Genomic DNA, 14,681 nt, shown 5'->3' with positions numbered 1-14,681 from the left:
TAAGCATCACGTCCAACCTTTTCTTAAACACCCCCAGGGACAGTGACTCCACCACCTCCCTGGGCAACCCGTCCCAATGCATAACCAAGTTTTGATGGTAGCATTCTTTGTGCAATTGTTTCCGTAACATTTTCAAATTCCTTCAGACCAGGGATGCATGTCAAAAACAGAAGGAATAAATGAAATGTTTTCCTATCTTTGGTGATAGGATACGAATCCAGATGAGCCCTAGAACCCAGATGCCTCATACCTTTGAAACCCCATATGGACACTTGAGGCACAGGTCAAAAGGCAAGCACTACACAGTGTAAAGCACAAGACAAGCTACATCCCAACCCACAGTGGATAGTGAGATGCCAGTAATATGCCAAAACTGTTATCCTTTTACAGTGCAGACAAGTGGTTACTATCCATTCGTGCAGCCTAGCTGCCGGAGGTGTGTTAAAATCTTTTCAGGTCAGAATTTGGAAAGAGGCTCAGAGAGAATGAGGCCAAAGGTGGTACCTGACACGCACACTCTCAAAATGAGCCCTCTGGGCCAAGCTGAGACAGCTCCATTTTCACACAGACTCAAAGGATTGATTGCTCATGGAACTGGGAATCACCAGGTAAAAAAAACAGAACCTGAGTCAGGGGATAGGATTTATTTGATCAGATTCAGCCATAATCATGACAGACGTTTACATCTGGGTATTCATTAAAAGCTTGCTCAACATTGCTCATCTGCTTCAGCAGATGCATCACCCTCTGTCTCCATCTCTTCATTGACTGTGGAGGCAAGGTGGAATGCATAGATCCAAAGGTTTACATAGTCACTGGCTCAAGGTAGGTTAGCTAATGGCATCCATAGACCATGGCACAGACCAGAATCTAACTCAATATGACAAACCTGTGAGCATGAAATGTACGTCATACACAGGCACTGATGACTGCTCCGCCTTAGTCACAGAAGTTTGAATACAGAGTAGGAATAATGTGTGGATCCTGATGGTACTAAATCTTTCAATGATGCCAAACTATCACACAAGCTTCCTTTGCTTTTGCCTGGCATCAGAGATACTATCATTCCAGACAGCAAAGATCAAAGCTGAGATCTTACTAAAGTATAATACATACCAAAAAAGTGCTAGAAATTGAAGACGTTACACCCATGAAAAAACTTTATCTGGAGAGCCTTCCATATCAACTTATCCTAAACCCAAATGCATGTGGAATAAGCTGAAAATACGTAGACGCAAACTTTTTCACTTGAAAAACAATGAAATGGATTCTCTGAAGCAAACAGAAGCATAAGCAGTCAGGCTAAGACCATGGAGTTTGAGTGAGGCACCTATTTTTACAGTTGTTTTTTGGAATTAAATCACACTAACCAAATTTTCAGAGATGATTAGGCCTACACGTCCAAATCACTCATAAGAAGGGAAGCTAAGGTGTACATGGAATAGATCAAAGCATCCACGTGAGCAATTGCACACACTGGGGGATGAAGTTTGGCTTATGACTGCAATTTCTGTGTCAGCAACATCTTGACCAAATGTCATGTCCCAGATTTTCCTTTCAACACATAGATCACACACAGAACAAAGGCTAGTATAAACTAGAAGAGAAAACTGTTCACTATTTCCTTTCTATACATCCTTTATGTCAGCTAAAATCTTTTCTATGTTATTGTTAGGAGAGCCCGAATACAGACTGGAATTTGCACAGTGCCCTCTACTTGCATGTTCCTGCCCGTAGGCTTGGTGTTAACCAGTGTGCCGCAGGCCTGTGCCCAGGTCCTGCCACAGGCACGACGCCTTTGGACTCGTGTCCCCTCCCAGCCACAACTGCAGACTCCTTGCATGGTGCCAAGACAGAATCCTATTAGTGATTCTTTTCCTCACAAAAAATCATGCTGAGAATCCTGCAAAAAAACAGACACAAAACTAACCCCTGACCCTGTCAAAATACCAACCTGTGTTATCTAGCTCTGTGAAATACCTCTAGTCCCTCCCATGCAAAACGTATGGAGAAGGAGACATCTGGGATCTTTGGCTGTGGAGAGGCTGTAGACAGAGGAGCATGTTTGAAACAAATGGGACATTCAGCCTCCTTTATATCGGCCAGTGGTCCTTAAGGACAAGAAGACAATGACCCCATCAGTGCACAGCACCGGTTCTCAGCCTCCTGTTATGAAGTGCAGATAAAGCTAAAAGAGGCAATTGCTGTTTCACTGTGCTCAGAGCATCTCTGGAGACAGTAGTGGCCATACCTGATGGGTGTGATGCTCTTTAGCGAAATATGAGATAGGGGGATACTACATTAAGTAATACATCCCACTGCTGGCTTTAAAAACACCTGGGTTACTGGGTAATTGAACCAGTGCAGTATCCTTCATTCTGAATCACATTAAAATATTACAGTTTCTTGCTCTTTAAAAACATGTATTTTAATTAATTCTTCAGGTATAAAGATACCTCCAGTTCTCTGTTGTGGACCCTGTATTAGCACAGGCACTATATTAATTTGGAAAAAGCCCACTTTTAAGTCCGGTATAACACAAAATGTTAGTTTTAAGAAAACACGGCAGTGCACAATGAGTTTGTTTTGCACCCGGCAATCTCCTTCAGAGCAAGCTATTTTTAGCTGAAAGGTGCTCTTCCCACTGTTTATTTTAAAATGAATTTGAAATGCAACTATCTAGCTGACAGAATCAACATCTGTGAAGATGAGACTTAGAGATTTATGCAAATGGTGACTTTCTGAATTAATTTATGTTATAGAAAAGGCTGTCAATTTCTTTGAGTATTTATGCCCTATTACTTAATTAGCTGTTTTGATGATGGAAGTCAAACTACCTTTTTATTTTTAGTGGAAGACTGGCAAATGTTTGGTGGTACATACAAGCAAAAGTGCCAGGTCTGATAGCCTGTCCATCTACTTTGGGGTGGTGCCACGCAAAGAACTACTTTCAGCTATAATGTACGTGACTTTAACTGCTGCTTTGTCCAAAAAAAGTTATGGGCCAAATCCCTAAGGAATTTGGTAATCAGTTCCCAAATTCCCTAATTCATGGAAGCTGTCCTACAATCAGTGGGATTACTTCTGCAAATGAAAATAACAGGATGTACGCCAATGCTGTGCAATGCTTGCACTGCATCTACTCACGTTGAACTTTTTCTCTTGACTCAGTAACGAGTGCTCCATGACACTCTGCGAGAAGAGCAGCTGCCCTCCAAAAACATGTCCACAGCACCGAGATTGTAACTGCATCAGAGAATTAAGACTATGTGGTTTAGTTTTCTTAAGGGAACTTAAAATTATATTGAACTAACAAGCCACAAATGGAGCTTCCTCCAAGCTCAAGGCTACTTCGTGGTTTTACTGAAGATGGTGGGATTGTTGCTGTTGGGATATGCTGGGCCTGGATTTCATTTTGTATTGACTCATTTAACAGAAGAGCAGCGTTCCTGGCTTATCGTTTATCTGAGCCACGGGGTAGTCAAATACATGGCCCCAAACTTCAAGAGAAACTGGGGCATGGAAGTCAGAAACACTAACAACATATTTTGTTGTCTATATAGTGAATGCTTAAATTTCTTAGCAGCCATCTTACGCTGCTGTCTTTGAACAGAACTCCCCCTCTCATTTCTTCTTCATTTAGGGGCCCAACACTCAGCCACCCTCTTTTTTATTTCCCCTCCTGGCTCAGTACGTGCAGCCAAAGAAGACATGCAAAAATAGAGATGGCAGATCTGTTAGAAACAGGAGAGCAAACATCTATATTTTTATACTTTAGTATTAGAGAGAAAGCCAGTCCATTTGGAAAGTTGCAATGGGCAAAAGAAGAGTGAAATTTGTAACCATGGCAACACCGAGCTTGTGCCTATTGACTGTTGTCAGGAAACCATGTGAAAACATGCAATTTATGGGCATTAGTGAAAGGAGGAGGTCTCCTTGTTCCAAAACCCATACTGTGCCTTCTTATAAAGCACTTACGGCTTCAAAAATGATTTTACGTTTTGTCTGTCTCACTGTGGAAGGCACTTCAACGTAAAAACTCCAAATTTAACCTCTGGTGCCACCACTTTGTTAGCGTACTTGTCCTCTGCATATTCAGAAGTGAAAGAAGCCCACAGCAACAGTGCTGGCCATTTGGGGTTCACTCTTATTTGGGGGTAAGCCCCTAAAAATTCATTGTCACAAATCCTGCTGATGCAGACCTCGTATTGTCTCCTACACTATATAGTAATGCAAGCATTTCTTCCGTACATTATGAAAAGAATATGTTCCAGGCAAACCCAGAGCTGCATATTTTATTACTGCCTTATTGCAAACTCGTCTTACTTACTTGTCTTGCATTATTTGTCTTATTCTGTGCTCTTTATTCCGAGCAGACAACATTAGAGGTGATCCCCCAGCCTTTAGTAGGAAGACACACTTTAGAGGGGCATTGTCAGTCAAAATTTCTTTAGTACAAAATTTTCGCTGACTCTATTGAACTATTAAAAACTGCTTCACTAGAAAATTACATAAAGAAAACACTGTAAATTAGACTTCTGAATCATTTATGACTAGCTGAATATGTATACGAATAAACAATATCTAAAAAACAAGCAGGCACTCTTACTATAGGCTATCATAAAAAAACTATTGAAAATATTTCAATTCATTACTGCTGGAACACTCCTTTATTATTGGTAACTGGCAACATTTTTTTTTCCAGAAAATTCTATCAGAAAATAGAAAACAACCTCGGATATTTTCTGGTTTTTTTTTTTGTTTGTTTGTTTTTGTTTTTAGATGTATAATTGACTGGAGAAAATATTTTCTCACTCTTCAAATGTATTTTAGTATATACATATATCTGTTAAAATTCAATACACTAAAAGTTCTTATTAAGTCCTAACTGGCCTCAGATTGAACACCCAAAATCATTTAAAACTTTCCTAACATCCTGATATATCTTGGCAACATTTTACTGCAAATCAATCTTTCTCAGATATTTATACCAATTAATCTAGTTAAAATACACATGTTGTTGTGAATGTCTCTTATTTTAATTATACAACAATAATTCCTTCAGGACCGTCATCACCATTTTGCATAAATAACAAATTAATAATAAAACTAAATTCTATGGCACTTTCAAACTTCTGCAGCTAGATTTTTTTAATCAGAAGTTACGCATTGGACTTGGACAAAGAATACGATGGTAATATCACTCACTTTAGAGACAGAGGCCTGATTTCATAAGTAAAGCATAGGTTATATTATCTTCTTTTTGCTTTCTTCAGCATTTCAAAAATGAATTATACTGAGTTCGTTATGATCCTACTGGCTGTTTTTCTAAGCACATTTTCTAAACTAGAAAGCATGGCACTACTTTTTTATTCCCCATGGGTAGGTATTTTTTGTCTTACATTCGATGGCTAGCATCCCATAAATCAAATCCAGGTTGATAATTACAAATTGTTGCCTAGCCATTTTGTTTGCTAAATGCATGATCCTTGAGGCTGTCTTGTTCATTGTTGTTTAATTGTTCCCACCAGTGCACTTTCACCAAAATAGATACATTGAATAACCAAGCTGTAATGATAGAAACAAATAAATTGTGACTAGAACCAATCCATGTACACTCAGTCTAATACATTATTAAAGAAATGGCAGTATTTTCATTCAGAACAGTGTGCTTCAATAAATACATTAGCTCCAATTTCCACTGATTTTCAGTGTTCTGTTCTGAATTAACGTAATGCCCATAAATATCCACTATTTATACCCAAAAGGCAAACACTTATTTTGTCAATGCAGACAGGTTTTATAACCCTATGTAAAACAAGCATTCCTATACAAATCAAGATCAACCACTTCACAATATGTAGATATAAATCACATGAAGACATTTTATATAAATTTTGTGGATAATATCTATGATTATGCAGATGGATTTTTTTTTTGTAGCATGCTAGACTACTGTTAAGCCATATGCTTTGTTTTATCATCATCCATGTCCACACATAAAAATTCTCCATATTCCCTGAACAACAGAAATAGAACACAAAACTCAACCAAAATACAAACTTCGCTACTGAAGGAGTAGTGGAAGACTATTGCACACAGAAAATAAAATTATTTTCTCTCTGCCTAACTTGATCCTGCTCCATGGTTCTTAGAAGAAAAGGAAAACTGGTCATGTAATAATTAATATAATATATATAAGAAAATAATAATACAAAGTATCAATGCGTCTTATACTTGCCCGTGGAAAGGTTGTAAATCTATCCAGTTCTTCCACAAAGCAAAACATCTGTAAACTGATCGCTGACATTACAATCAAAAGGCTGGCAGTGAATACTACCAAACTCCCAAGTTTTTTTCCTGGTCCAAATATCTTATACACAAAATCCTCCAAAGCAGGAGAAATCTTTATAAGCCGAACTACTCTAAGAACCTGTAAAGAAAGAGAAAATACAACTGCATTAATTATTTGATTACTATGTTAACCAACAACTTTTCAGGAGACTTCAAGGCAAAAGGAACCTGTCAAGCTTTGTACTTATCTAGACGTGCCTTCGGCTTTGTTTTAGCTAGTAACAGCAGTTACCTAATGATCAGGTGACTGGTCATTATTTTGTCTATTTTGTCTTTTGCATAGCCTTTTAAAATTGTGTGCTGTAATGCTTATTGTTCCATATATCTTTGCATCTAACATATTGTAATAAAAAGCTGAAATTTTGCATAGAATAAGTTATGTATGGTCCTTTCATAAAATGCAGCATCAAGGTATACAGGCATGGTATGACAGCAGAGGTCTTGAAAGTATAGGCACAGGAGTATAGTGAAAGTGCTAAAATCAACTCACCAATGACCAATTGTCATCACAGAAATGCAGCTGGGGCTTTTTTAGGGGTTACAAACGGAACAAAAACATACGCAAAACATATCATAGATAGTAAATCTGGATGTAATGAGGGATTCCAGAATAATAAGAATGGTCTCCAGCAGAGGACAAAATAATCTGTCTTGATATAGCAACTGAGAATTGATTGCAATGCTAGGTAAATTGCTCCAAAGCTTGCTTATCATCACTGTTAAAAAAATCAGACTTATTTTAAATGGACAAGGTCCTGAATAGTCTTTGAAGAAAGCTCTGCTTAGGGCAGCAGGCTGAACAAGATGATACTAAAAGGCCACTTCTAACCTAAACTTTTCTGTTATTTGTTATTTGTTACTCCAGGTTACATATCTGCATGAAAACTGCCAAATCTTCCACAGGTCATCTTTCCATTTCAGTGACCCAAGGCAAAATTGCTTGACATTGCGTACAGTATAACCTAGCAAGTTTGGTAATAAGCACATGCTGCTATTTCATACTCTGAACAACAAGGGAATTTTGGGTGGTATTTCTCAATATCAGAGGAAACAGCACTGGGGGCCACTGATGTATTTGACATATTTTACGCCTCTCAGTGTTAGTAGTGGCAGCAGAACTGTGATCATGTATGGAATTCCTGACCCATTCGCTACTGAATCTACCTTGGAAAAGCTGGTGAAAGCTCTGATCCTCCCATGTAGATCAAAAAACTGTGGCAGAAACAGTGACATGAACGTTAATATCAACAGGAGGCAGTGGCAAACCACAGCAGTCGCTGGAGACAACTGACAGGATTCTATGACTCTGTGATTCTCTGTGGGGCAAATGATATTTGGCAGTTCTTAAAAAAAAGATTCTCTAGCCCAAGTTAGAGCCCATATTTCCACATGAATTACACTGAAACTGAAAGGTAGGAATTACAGTGCAATTATAGACTGACCCTATGTGCAAGTCAAATACAATTACCGTGCTGCTTTTGGATAGAAAATAAGATTGACAGAAGGATATGGCAGTTGTTCACAAAAAGACTTCAATGTACCTTGTAGCTTGCTAATAATGTACACCTTTGTATTTTGCATGCAAATCATCTCCCTACCTATCTGTTGAGTACCCAGAATATGCTGTAATGTCTGGCAGGGCTCAGAACAGGCTTTACTGTCAAAGTGGAGATGGAAAGTTAACACCAGAGAGCAACTTATTTCAAACATGCCAAACCCCTAGTGTGAGATGGGGGAGCCTTCGCTGTCTTCAATATTTAAAAAGGGCCCTGGACAGAGAGCTTACACTAGACAGCTTAACTTTCACATCGTTAGAATAAGGTGAGATACTTAAAAACGTTGGTAATGTATTCACATTACAAATAATCTAAGTACATAAAACTGGTTACTAAGACAGTGACAGCCAAAGACATTAGTGAGAATTCTAAGTACTACGAACATTTAAATGTGGTGTCTTTACTTACAAGATCTACCTACAGTGTAAATGTTAGCACATCTACTTTGTGTGTAAATGTTCTTCAGTACTAGTGTCAACAATGACCCCAGTGGAGTGAAGATTTCATGCTAGTCTGTATTCTGAGTTGTGTTTTAGATAAACTTACTTTAGATAAACTTTACTAAATGCCTTAATTTTTTCCCTTCCTTTGGGGAGCTTTAATTGACCTTTAAGCAACACACTAATCTTATTGATACTGTATTTTTCATTTATTTTCATTAGGCAACAAATTAAATCTAGCAAAAGTACACTGTAATGAACATTTATTCATTCCATGTAGTTGGATGGCAAACTGTATTAAATTTGAAAGATGTAGAAGGTACCCTATCTGGATTAAATGTAAAAATATGCTGAAAAATGAATCAAAAATAAAACTACAAGAGAAACCACCGCTCTGTCCCAAATAATAGCTGCATTTCCTAAAAGTGATATTTATTCAGAAAATGACTCAGCAATATTTTCCCAGACACAAATACTCTCTTCAATCCAGTGTAGTTCAAATTCTGTTTAAATCTCTAATAAACTGGCATTTTTATGCCAGATATCTGCAATAATATGCAAATTCTGCCATTTCTCCGCTGATGAGATGTTCTACAGGTAATGGCCACGGAATGGTGCCTTGCTTGTTCATAGACATTTTCTTTCACAGACAGCTTTGCAAAGTGCTTTGAATGAACATACAGCGAGTATGTTGTCAGTATGTTGTATGTTGTAAGAAAGACAGGTGGGAAGCTGGACAGTAGCCAATGTGGTGAAGAGCAAATGATGTGCTGGCAAAAGGTAATGAATGATGAAGGCCGATGAATAATGCAGACTGAAATATATGCTAAGGAAGACTAGACAAGGAAAATAATATGTCTGCTTACTATCCTGGAATGTGTCAAATAAGACTTGTGTTTGCAGTAACCTGTTTTGTTGGCTGACAAGGAACACATTTAACCTGTCATTATTAATATCTAAAGGCCTGGAACTCTGCCTAGCATCAAGATTTATCCAAGTGAAAAAGACTTTTTGACCTTGGTTGATTTGAAAATGTGTTATCTAGCTTGCCAAGAAGCTTAGTTGCTGGAGAATATGGTGTGTACTTCCTTTACACGCTGACATCAAAGGTAAAGTATTTTCCAACCTTACTGTCATCTGCCTCTTTGGGGATTTGGATTGCAAAAGACAACCCAAATCGTTCAGCATAGCAACTGTTTCTGCTTGTAAAACGTATGTCTCTTATACACATATATTTTGATAAAAATCATATCCTGAAATTTTCTGTCAGAAAAGCAAGCACTTAGAAAAAAACCACAAAACAACAAAAAAGTGGAAACTACTTAAAATCATTAAAAATAAATAACTTCTTGTATTATTTTATTACCAACATCTGGCTATATTTTAATTATTCTTTCAGTCCTATGATTTAGTGATAATATTATGTATTTAGTCCAAAGTGCCCATAATTTATACTTTAAAATTCTAGAAAGAAATCAACAAATGTGAGCGGGCTCTGCCCTAGTAACTGCGTATTAATGTGTTAACTAAGTGGCTAACTAATTTAACTGAGAGCTCCCAGTTAGGTTTCCTGGGTGCTTTTGCACAGGAGTACAAAGGCATTCTCCTACACATGTATCCTTTCTTGCACGTTAGGAATATCATGCCACGTTTGAATTACAAAATTTTACACATTTGGACAGAAAAATCAAAGGTATAACCATGTAAAAGCTTTCAAATGGTACCAGGTGAAAGCAAAACAGAATTTGAAATTTTGAAATCCTTCTTGAGCAGGTTTGTAGAAAAAATACAAGATGGGATTTGGAGAAGTCTGAAAAGGCCATTATGTTTCAACCCGCACCTGGAGAGAGTGCCACCCTCATAGTGTACTCACTTGATTACTGGGTGTTACTGGAGCTAATCACATATATCAACAGGATTCTGTCAGGCCATTTATTATTTGCCTTTACTTATTATTAACCTTGCATCATGACAATCCACTGCTGAATAATGGACAAACATGATATGCATCCTTTAGTATTTTTTTTAAAGAAAATCACTTTCTTCTGCAGTGTAGAATATAGCACATTATAATAAATCTTAACACCTTATCCCACAACTGGCACAACCCTAAGCACTCTGATGAGGCTGAACAGGGAATTGGTTGGATTGGTTTGCAGAAGAAGAATTCAGAAGTCTAATTAATCAATCTTTCCTCGTCTCTATTCCCTACTCTTCCAAAGTGAAAATGTAGGAAGAGCCTCGACACACTTTCCCTCTCAATTAGGAATGGTTAGAGAGCTATAAATCAAACCCTAAGATGGTTCTGGAGAAAACACACAATGACTGGAGTGGAGACTTGTCTCGGTTAGAGATGTGGCTGCTGCAGACATTAAGATTTGAAGGAGCAACAGCAAGTTTGTTGAGGTGTCAGGGACGGAAGACAGGAAAGCAGTGGTGGACTCTACAGGAAGGTGACAAAGTAAACAGCTGTATGCAAGGTCAAAGCTGAATGAAGGACGAAGAATAAACTAATCCAGAACCTACTGAACAGTGCAGCCTAGATAAGATGGGAGTTACTGAAAAAAAATAAAATGGGAGTTACTGAAAACAGAAAGTTGCAGGACTGCTAGACGAAGGTAGAAATAATCCTATTTCTGTAAATCCACCCAAGAAACATAGTTAAGAACAGACTTAGCTGGAATTTAAAAGACATTTTCAGCAGGAGTCCATAGTGTGAGAACATCAGTAATCTGAGAATAGAAGTAAATGCGAGTGAAATATATACTCCTTTTGATGGGTAATGTTTTTAATTGGTATTTAGGGTAAAATGTGAACGTAGCTGATCGTACCTGGAAATATGTAAACTGAGAGTGATAGAGGTCTGGATAAATGTGAAGAGTGGTTCCAATTACAAGTAGTAACTCAAATTTGTGAAGAGATGAGCTGATGTATCCTGTGAAACCCAAACACCAGATCTTCAGGAGAGCTTCTAAATCAAACAGAACTGTAAAAGCAACCTAGACGAATATATAAAAAGAGAGAGAAGTGTTCAAAACACTGAGTTCAATTAAAACTTTCTATGTCATAACACCTATAAAGGTTTTGTTTGGTAAAAATAAAGATCTTCATTGTATTAGGAAAAACAATCATTCTCTAAACGTAATAAACAATGAATAATAGATTTTTTAAAAAATTCTGTGATTGCATGGCACTTATTTGTTCATTGGTCAACTATGAAATATATAGAACTGAAATGAATTTTTACATTTTCAGAACAATTTACAGAAATTGTTATATTTTGAAAGCTTTCTGTTAATACACATATTTATAAATAACTATTAAAATGATTTATTTAAAAAAAAAGATAATATAATGAAAATCAACTGTGACAAATCATGTATCTACTATTCCTTTAAGTAATTACATCTACTGCACCAAAAAACTAGTCAAATTCTTTATTCAGCTTCCCTTACAAATAGTTGAAAAATTGACTTATTCATACAAACAGTTGTACAATCAGACACCTAAGTTTTCAAGAGTTGTATGCTCAATTTGTAAATTTGTTGATTAATACCCTAATGTTAAATTCAGATCAGACTTCTTTTATAAAATGTTGTCTTTTTTTAATTTTTTTTTTTATTTTTTTGCTCATATCATTCCTTAAAATGTACACTTTGTGAACATTTCTGAAGTCCTAACACCCAGACATGTAGATGTCACAATCTGGAGGGCATGAAATAATAGATCCAATTAACTTTTCACTTTGTGTACATGTATAAGAAGGAAAACCTGAAGAGACTTTTTTCCAAATGTGAAGCAACACATATAAGCTGTCTGAAAAATTTTAAGAGATCTAAGAAAGAAACCGAAGTTAAAAGGTGCCTTGTTTGAAAACTACAGAATCCTAGAATGGCTGAGGTTGGAAGGGACCTCTGGAGATCATGTAGTCCAACCCCCTTGCTCAAGCAGGGTCACCTAGAGGATCACATCCAGGTGGGTTTTGAGTATCTCCAGAGAATGAGACTCCACAGCCTCTCTGGGCAACCTGCTCCAGTGCTCTGTCACCCTCAGAGCACAGAAGGTTCTTCCTCATATTCAGATGGAACTTCCTGGGTTTCTGTTTGTGCCCCTTGCTTCTTGTCCTATGACTGGGCACCACTGAAAAGAGTCTGGCCCCATCATGTTGACAACGTCTCTTAAGATATTTATATACATTGGTAAGATCAAAATTGCTACTTCAATTTTCCAAAAACTTCCATAGTAATAAAACAACTGAAACAGGTTAAAAAAAGGGGTGATGGGACTTAATCATTAAAACAAAAACAAAGAAGAGGAGATTCAAGCTCAATCCAGAATTGGCAAATTTTCACAATTTTAAAAAGAGATGGTGTTAAAGAAGTTGAGCAGAGGGAATAAGGAGAGAAGTTACAGAGGAAAAAAACTGTATAACCCATGGGGTTCTTATAGAGGCCTTTCCTGAAATAGTTACGCAGTGAAATGCATGATATACACCTTGAAAAAAGGGAGACAATTCTGTATAGATTTATATCTTCAAAACTTACTCTCTTTCTTCTCTCATTAACAAAAACCATCCTGGCTAGACACACTTCTTTCCCACTTGCTTTCTTCATTTACCTCTCTGTATACTCTGAGATATTCTCTCCCTCATTTCCCAGCAGCCACGAAACCCAGTATGGAAAAGATGTTTTTCCTTCTCTCAGTAGTCTTTCTCTCTGACCCTTAACATGCTTCAGGGCATAAAGGAGACACTGAAATAACATTAGGTGGTATCTATATACAAACAATAATTTACAACTGCTGTGCAAACATTAACAAAGTACAGCTCAAACCTTCTTTGAGCTAAAGTGTTATTAGTCTTTTTTTTATTACAGAATGTTATGGTAAAAGATGGAGAGATTAACTGATCGCAATGAGGCTTACTGGATTTGGTAGGTGGTAACAAAGTTAGAAACTAATATTTGAATCCTGAATCTGACAGTGACAGTCTCTGGGATTCTGCCTTAAGTACTTACGTTATTTAAAATTTAAACACTTCAGTCCATCAAAAATACATTTATCAACATGAAAGATGTTGTTTTTGAGACAGCTAATTAAAATTTTATATATTTTATGTGTACAGGACTATCACAAGAAGGAGTAATGATGGAAATTAAACACTAAGTATATGTCCTATGCTAATTCCTCTAGACCATACAGCTGTTTATGGGTGGTGCTATCAGCTATACTAACATGGCTTTCTCAAGGCATGCAAAACAATTACCAGGCTTCAAATACCCTCTGAATGATTAAATCACGGAAAAATGCTTCATAGCCCTCCAAATCTTTCATTAAATTAGGAAAGAAACATTGCAAATAAATATTTGTGTGATTTCATATATACACACATTAATGTACACAGGATGCTCGTATTCTCAAATGTATCTACCTATTTTTTTCAGCTCTTATAGTTCAAAGAGCTCTGGGAGAACAATATGTCAAGTCTGAAGAAACTACTCCTCCACATGAAAACCTCTATCTAGAACACAAGGAAAATGCTATATCAAAATTTTTAAAAATGAAAGCTCATTTCTGAAGTAAAACAGATCTAATTAAGTCTTAACAGAATAAGGGGTGCAAATTAGGAATGGGGGGTAGAAAGCTGCTGGAATTCAGTTTCAGAGCAGGTGGAATAACAATACTATTTAAATACACACATACATACTTCAGAGCACATAGCCTTCCCATTAGGGACAAGACTAACAAATATGATGTTAAGTGTATTTTAATTTATTCTAAAAATGTGTGGGCGGGATCATTTGCATTTTACATGCTTGTCAAACGAATTCAAACCACTAGCACTTAAAAATGTATCAAATGGTTTGCATAACATCTGATTACATTTATACACCTGTCTTCCTGCTGACAGAGCTTGTATTTTTTTTCCTTCCTTGTAATTAATTACAGGAGAAGATTGAGAATATCTGAGTAGAACTTTTTCTTAGGTGTGAAATGTAATGCAATTTTACAGACATTTTTTTAAGCTGAAATCACTCCTTCCATTGCTGTAGAGACAGGGGAAAAGCAGATTCACCTAAGAAGCCAGAACAGACCTGCACACGAAAAACAGGTGTAACACATGAGTGGCCATCCTCCACCAGTTTGCAAACTTTGCTTTGCCAACATGCCTGGCTGTCCTTGCTCTGAATGATGAAATGAGGGTGGAAGGCAAGGGAGGCAATGGAGGAGATACCCCACTGCTCTCTGAGGGCTGCCTCCCAGCCAGCCACCTGGAAGCTTTATAGTGTTAATGCTGCCTTCAGCAACATTTTTCAGGCCCTTTGAAACAGTA

The 14,681-nt window shown here is 37.2% G+C and overlaps 1 protein-coding gene across 9 annotated transcripts in view; it reads right to left on the bottom strand.

Moving 5' to 3' along the window:
• The window catches only part of NALCN (sodium leak channel, non-selective), a 236,279-nt gene that overhangs the window by 92,232 nt on the left and 129,366 nt on the right, over window positions 1–14,681 (bottom strand). For all 9 annotated transcript variants that reach the window (XM_048072668.2, XM_048072666.2, XM_048072665.2 and 6 more), the window contains 2 exons: window positions 11,182–11,349; window positions 6,242–6,433 (listed from right to left, as the gene is read on the bottom strand). In XM_048072668.2, coding sequence (XP_047928625.1) covers window positions 6,242–6,433; window positions 11,182–11,349 — 360 coding nt within the window. The remainder of the gene's footprint in view (window positions 1–6,241; window positions 6,434–11,181; window positions 11,350–14,681) is intronic.

This window comes from Anser cygnoides, chromosome 1 (genome assembly GCF_040182565.1).
Source record: "Anser cygnoides isolate HZ-2024a breed goose chromosome 1, Taihu_goose_T2T_genome, whole genome shotgun sequence".
Lineage (NCBI taxonomy): Eukaryota > Metazoa > Chordata > Aves > Anseriformes > Anatidae > Anser > Anser cygnoides.
Note: the sequence above shows the minus strand (reverse complement) of the source record. Positions and strands in the feature narration are given on the sequence as shown.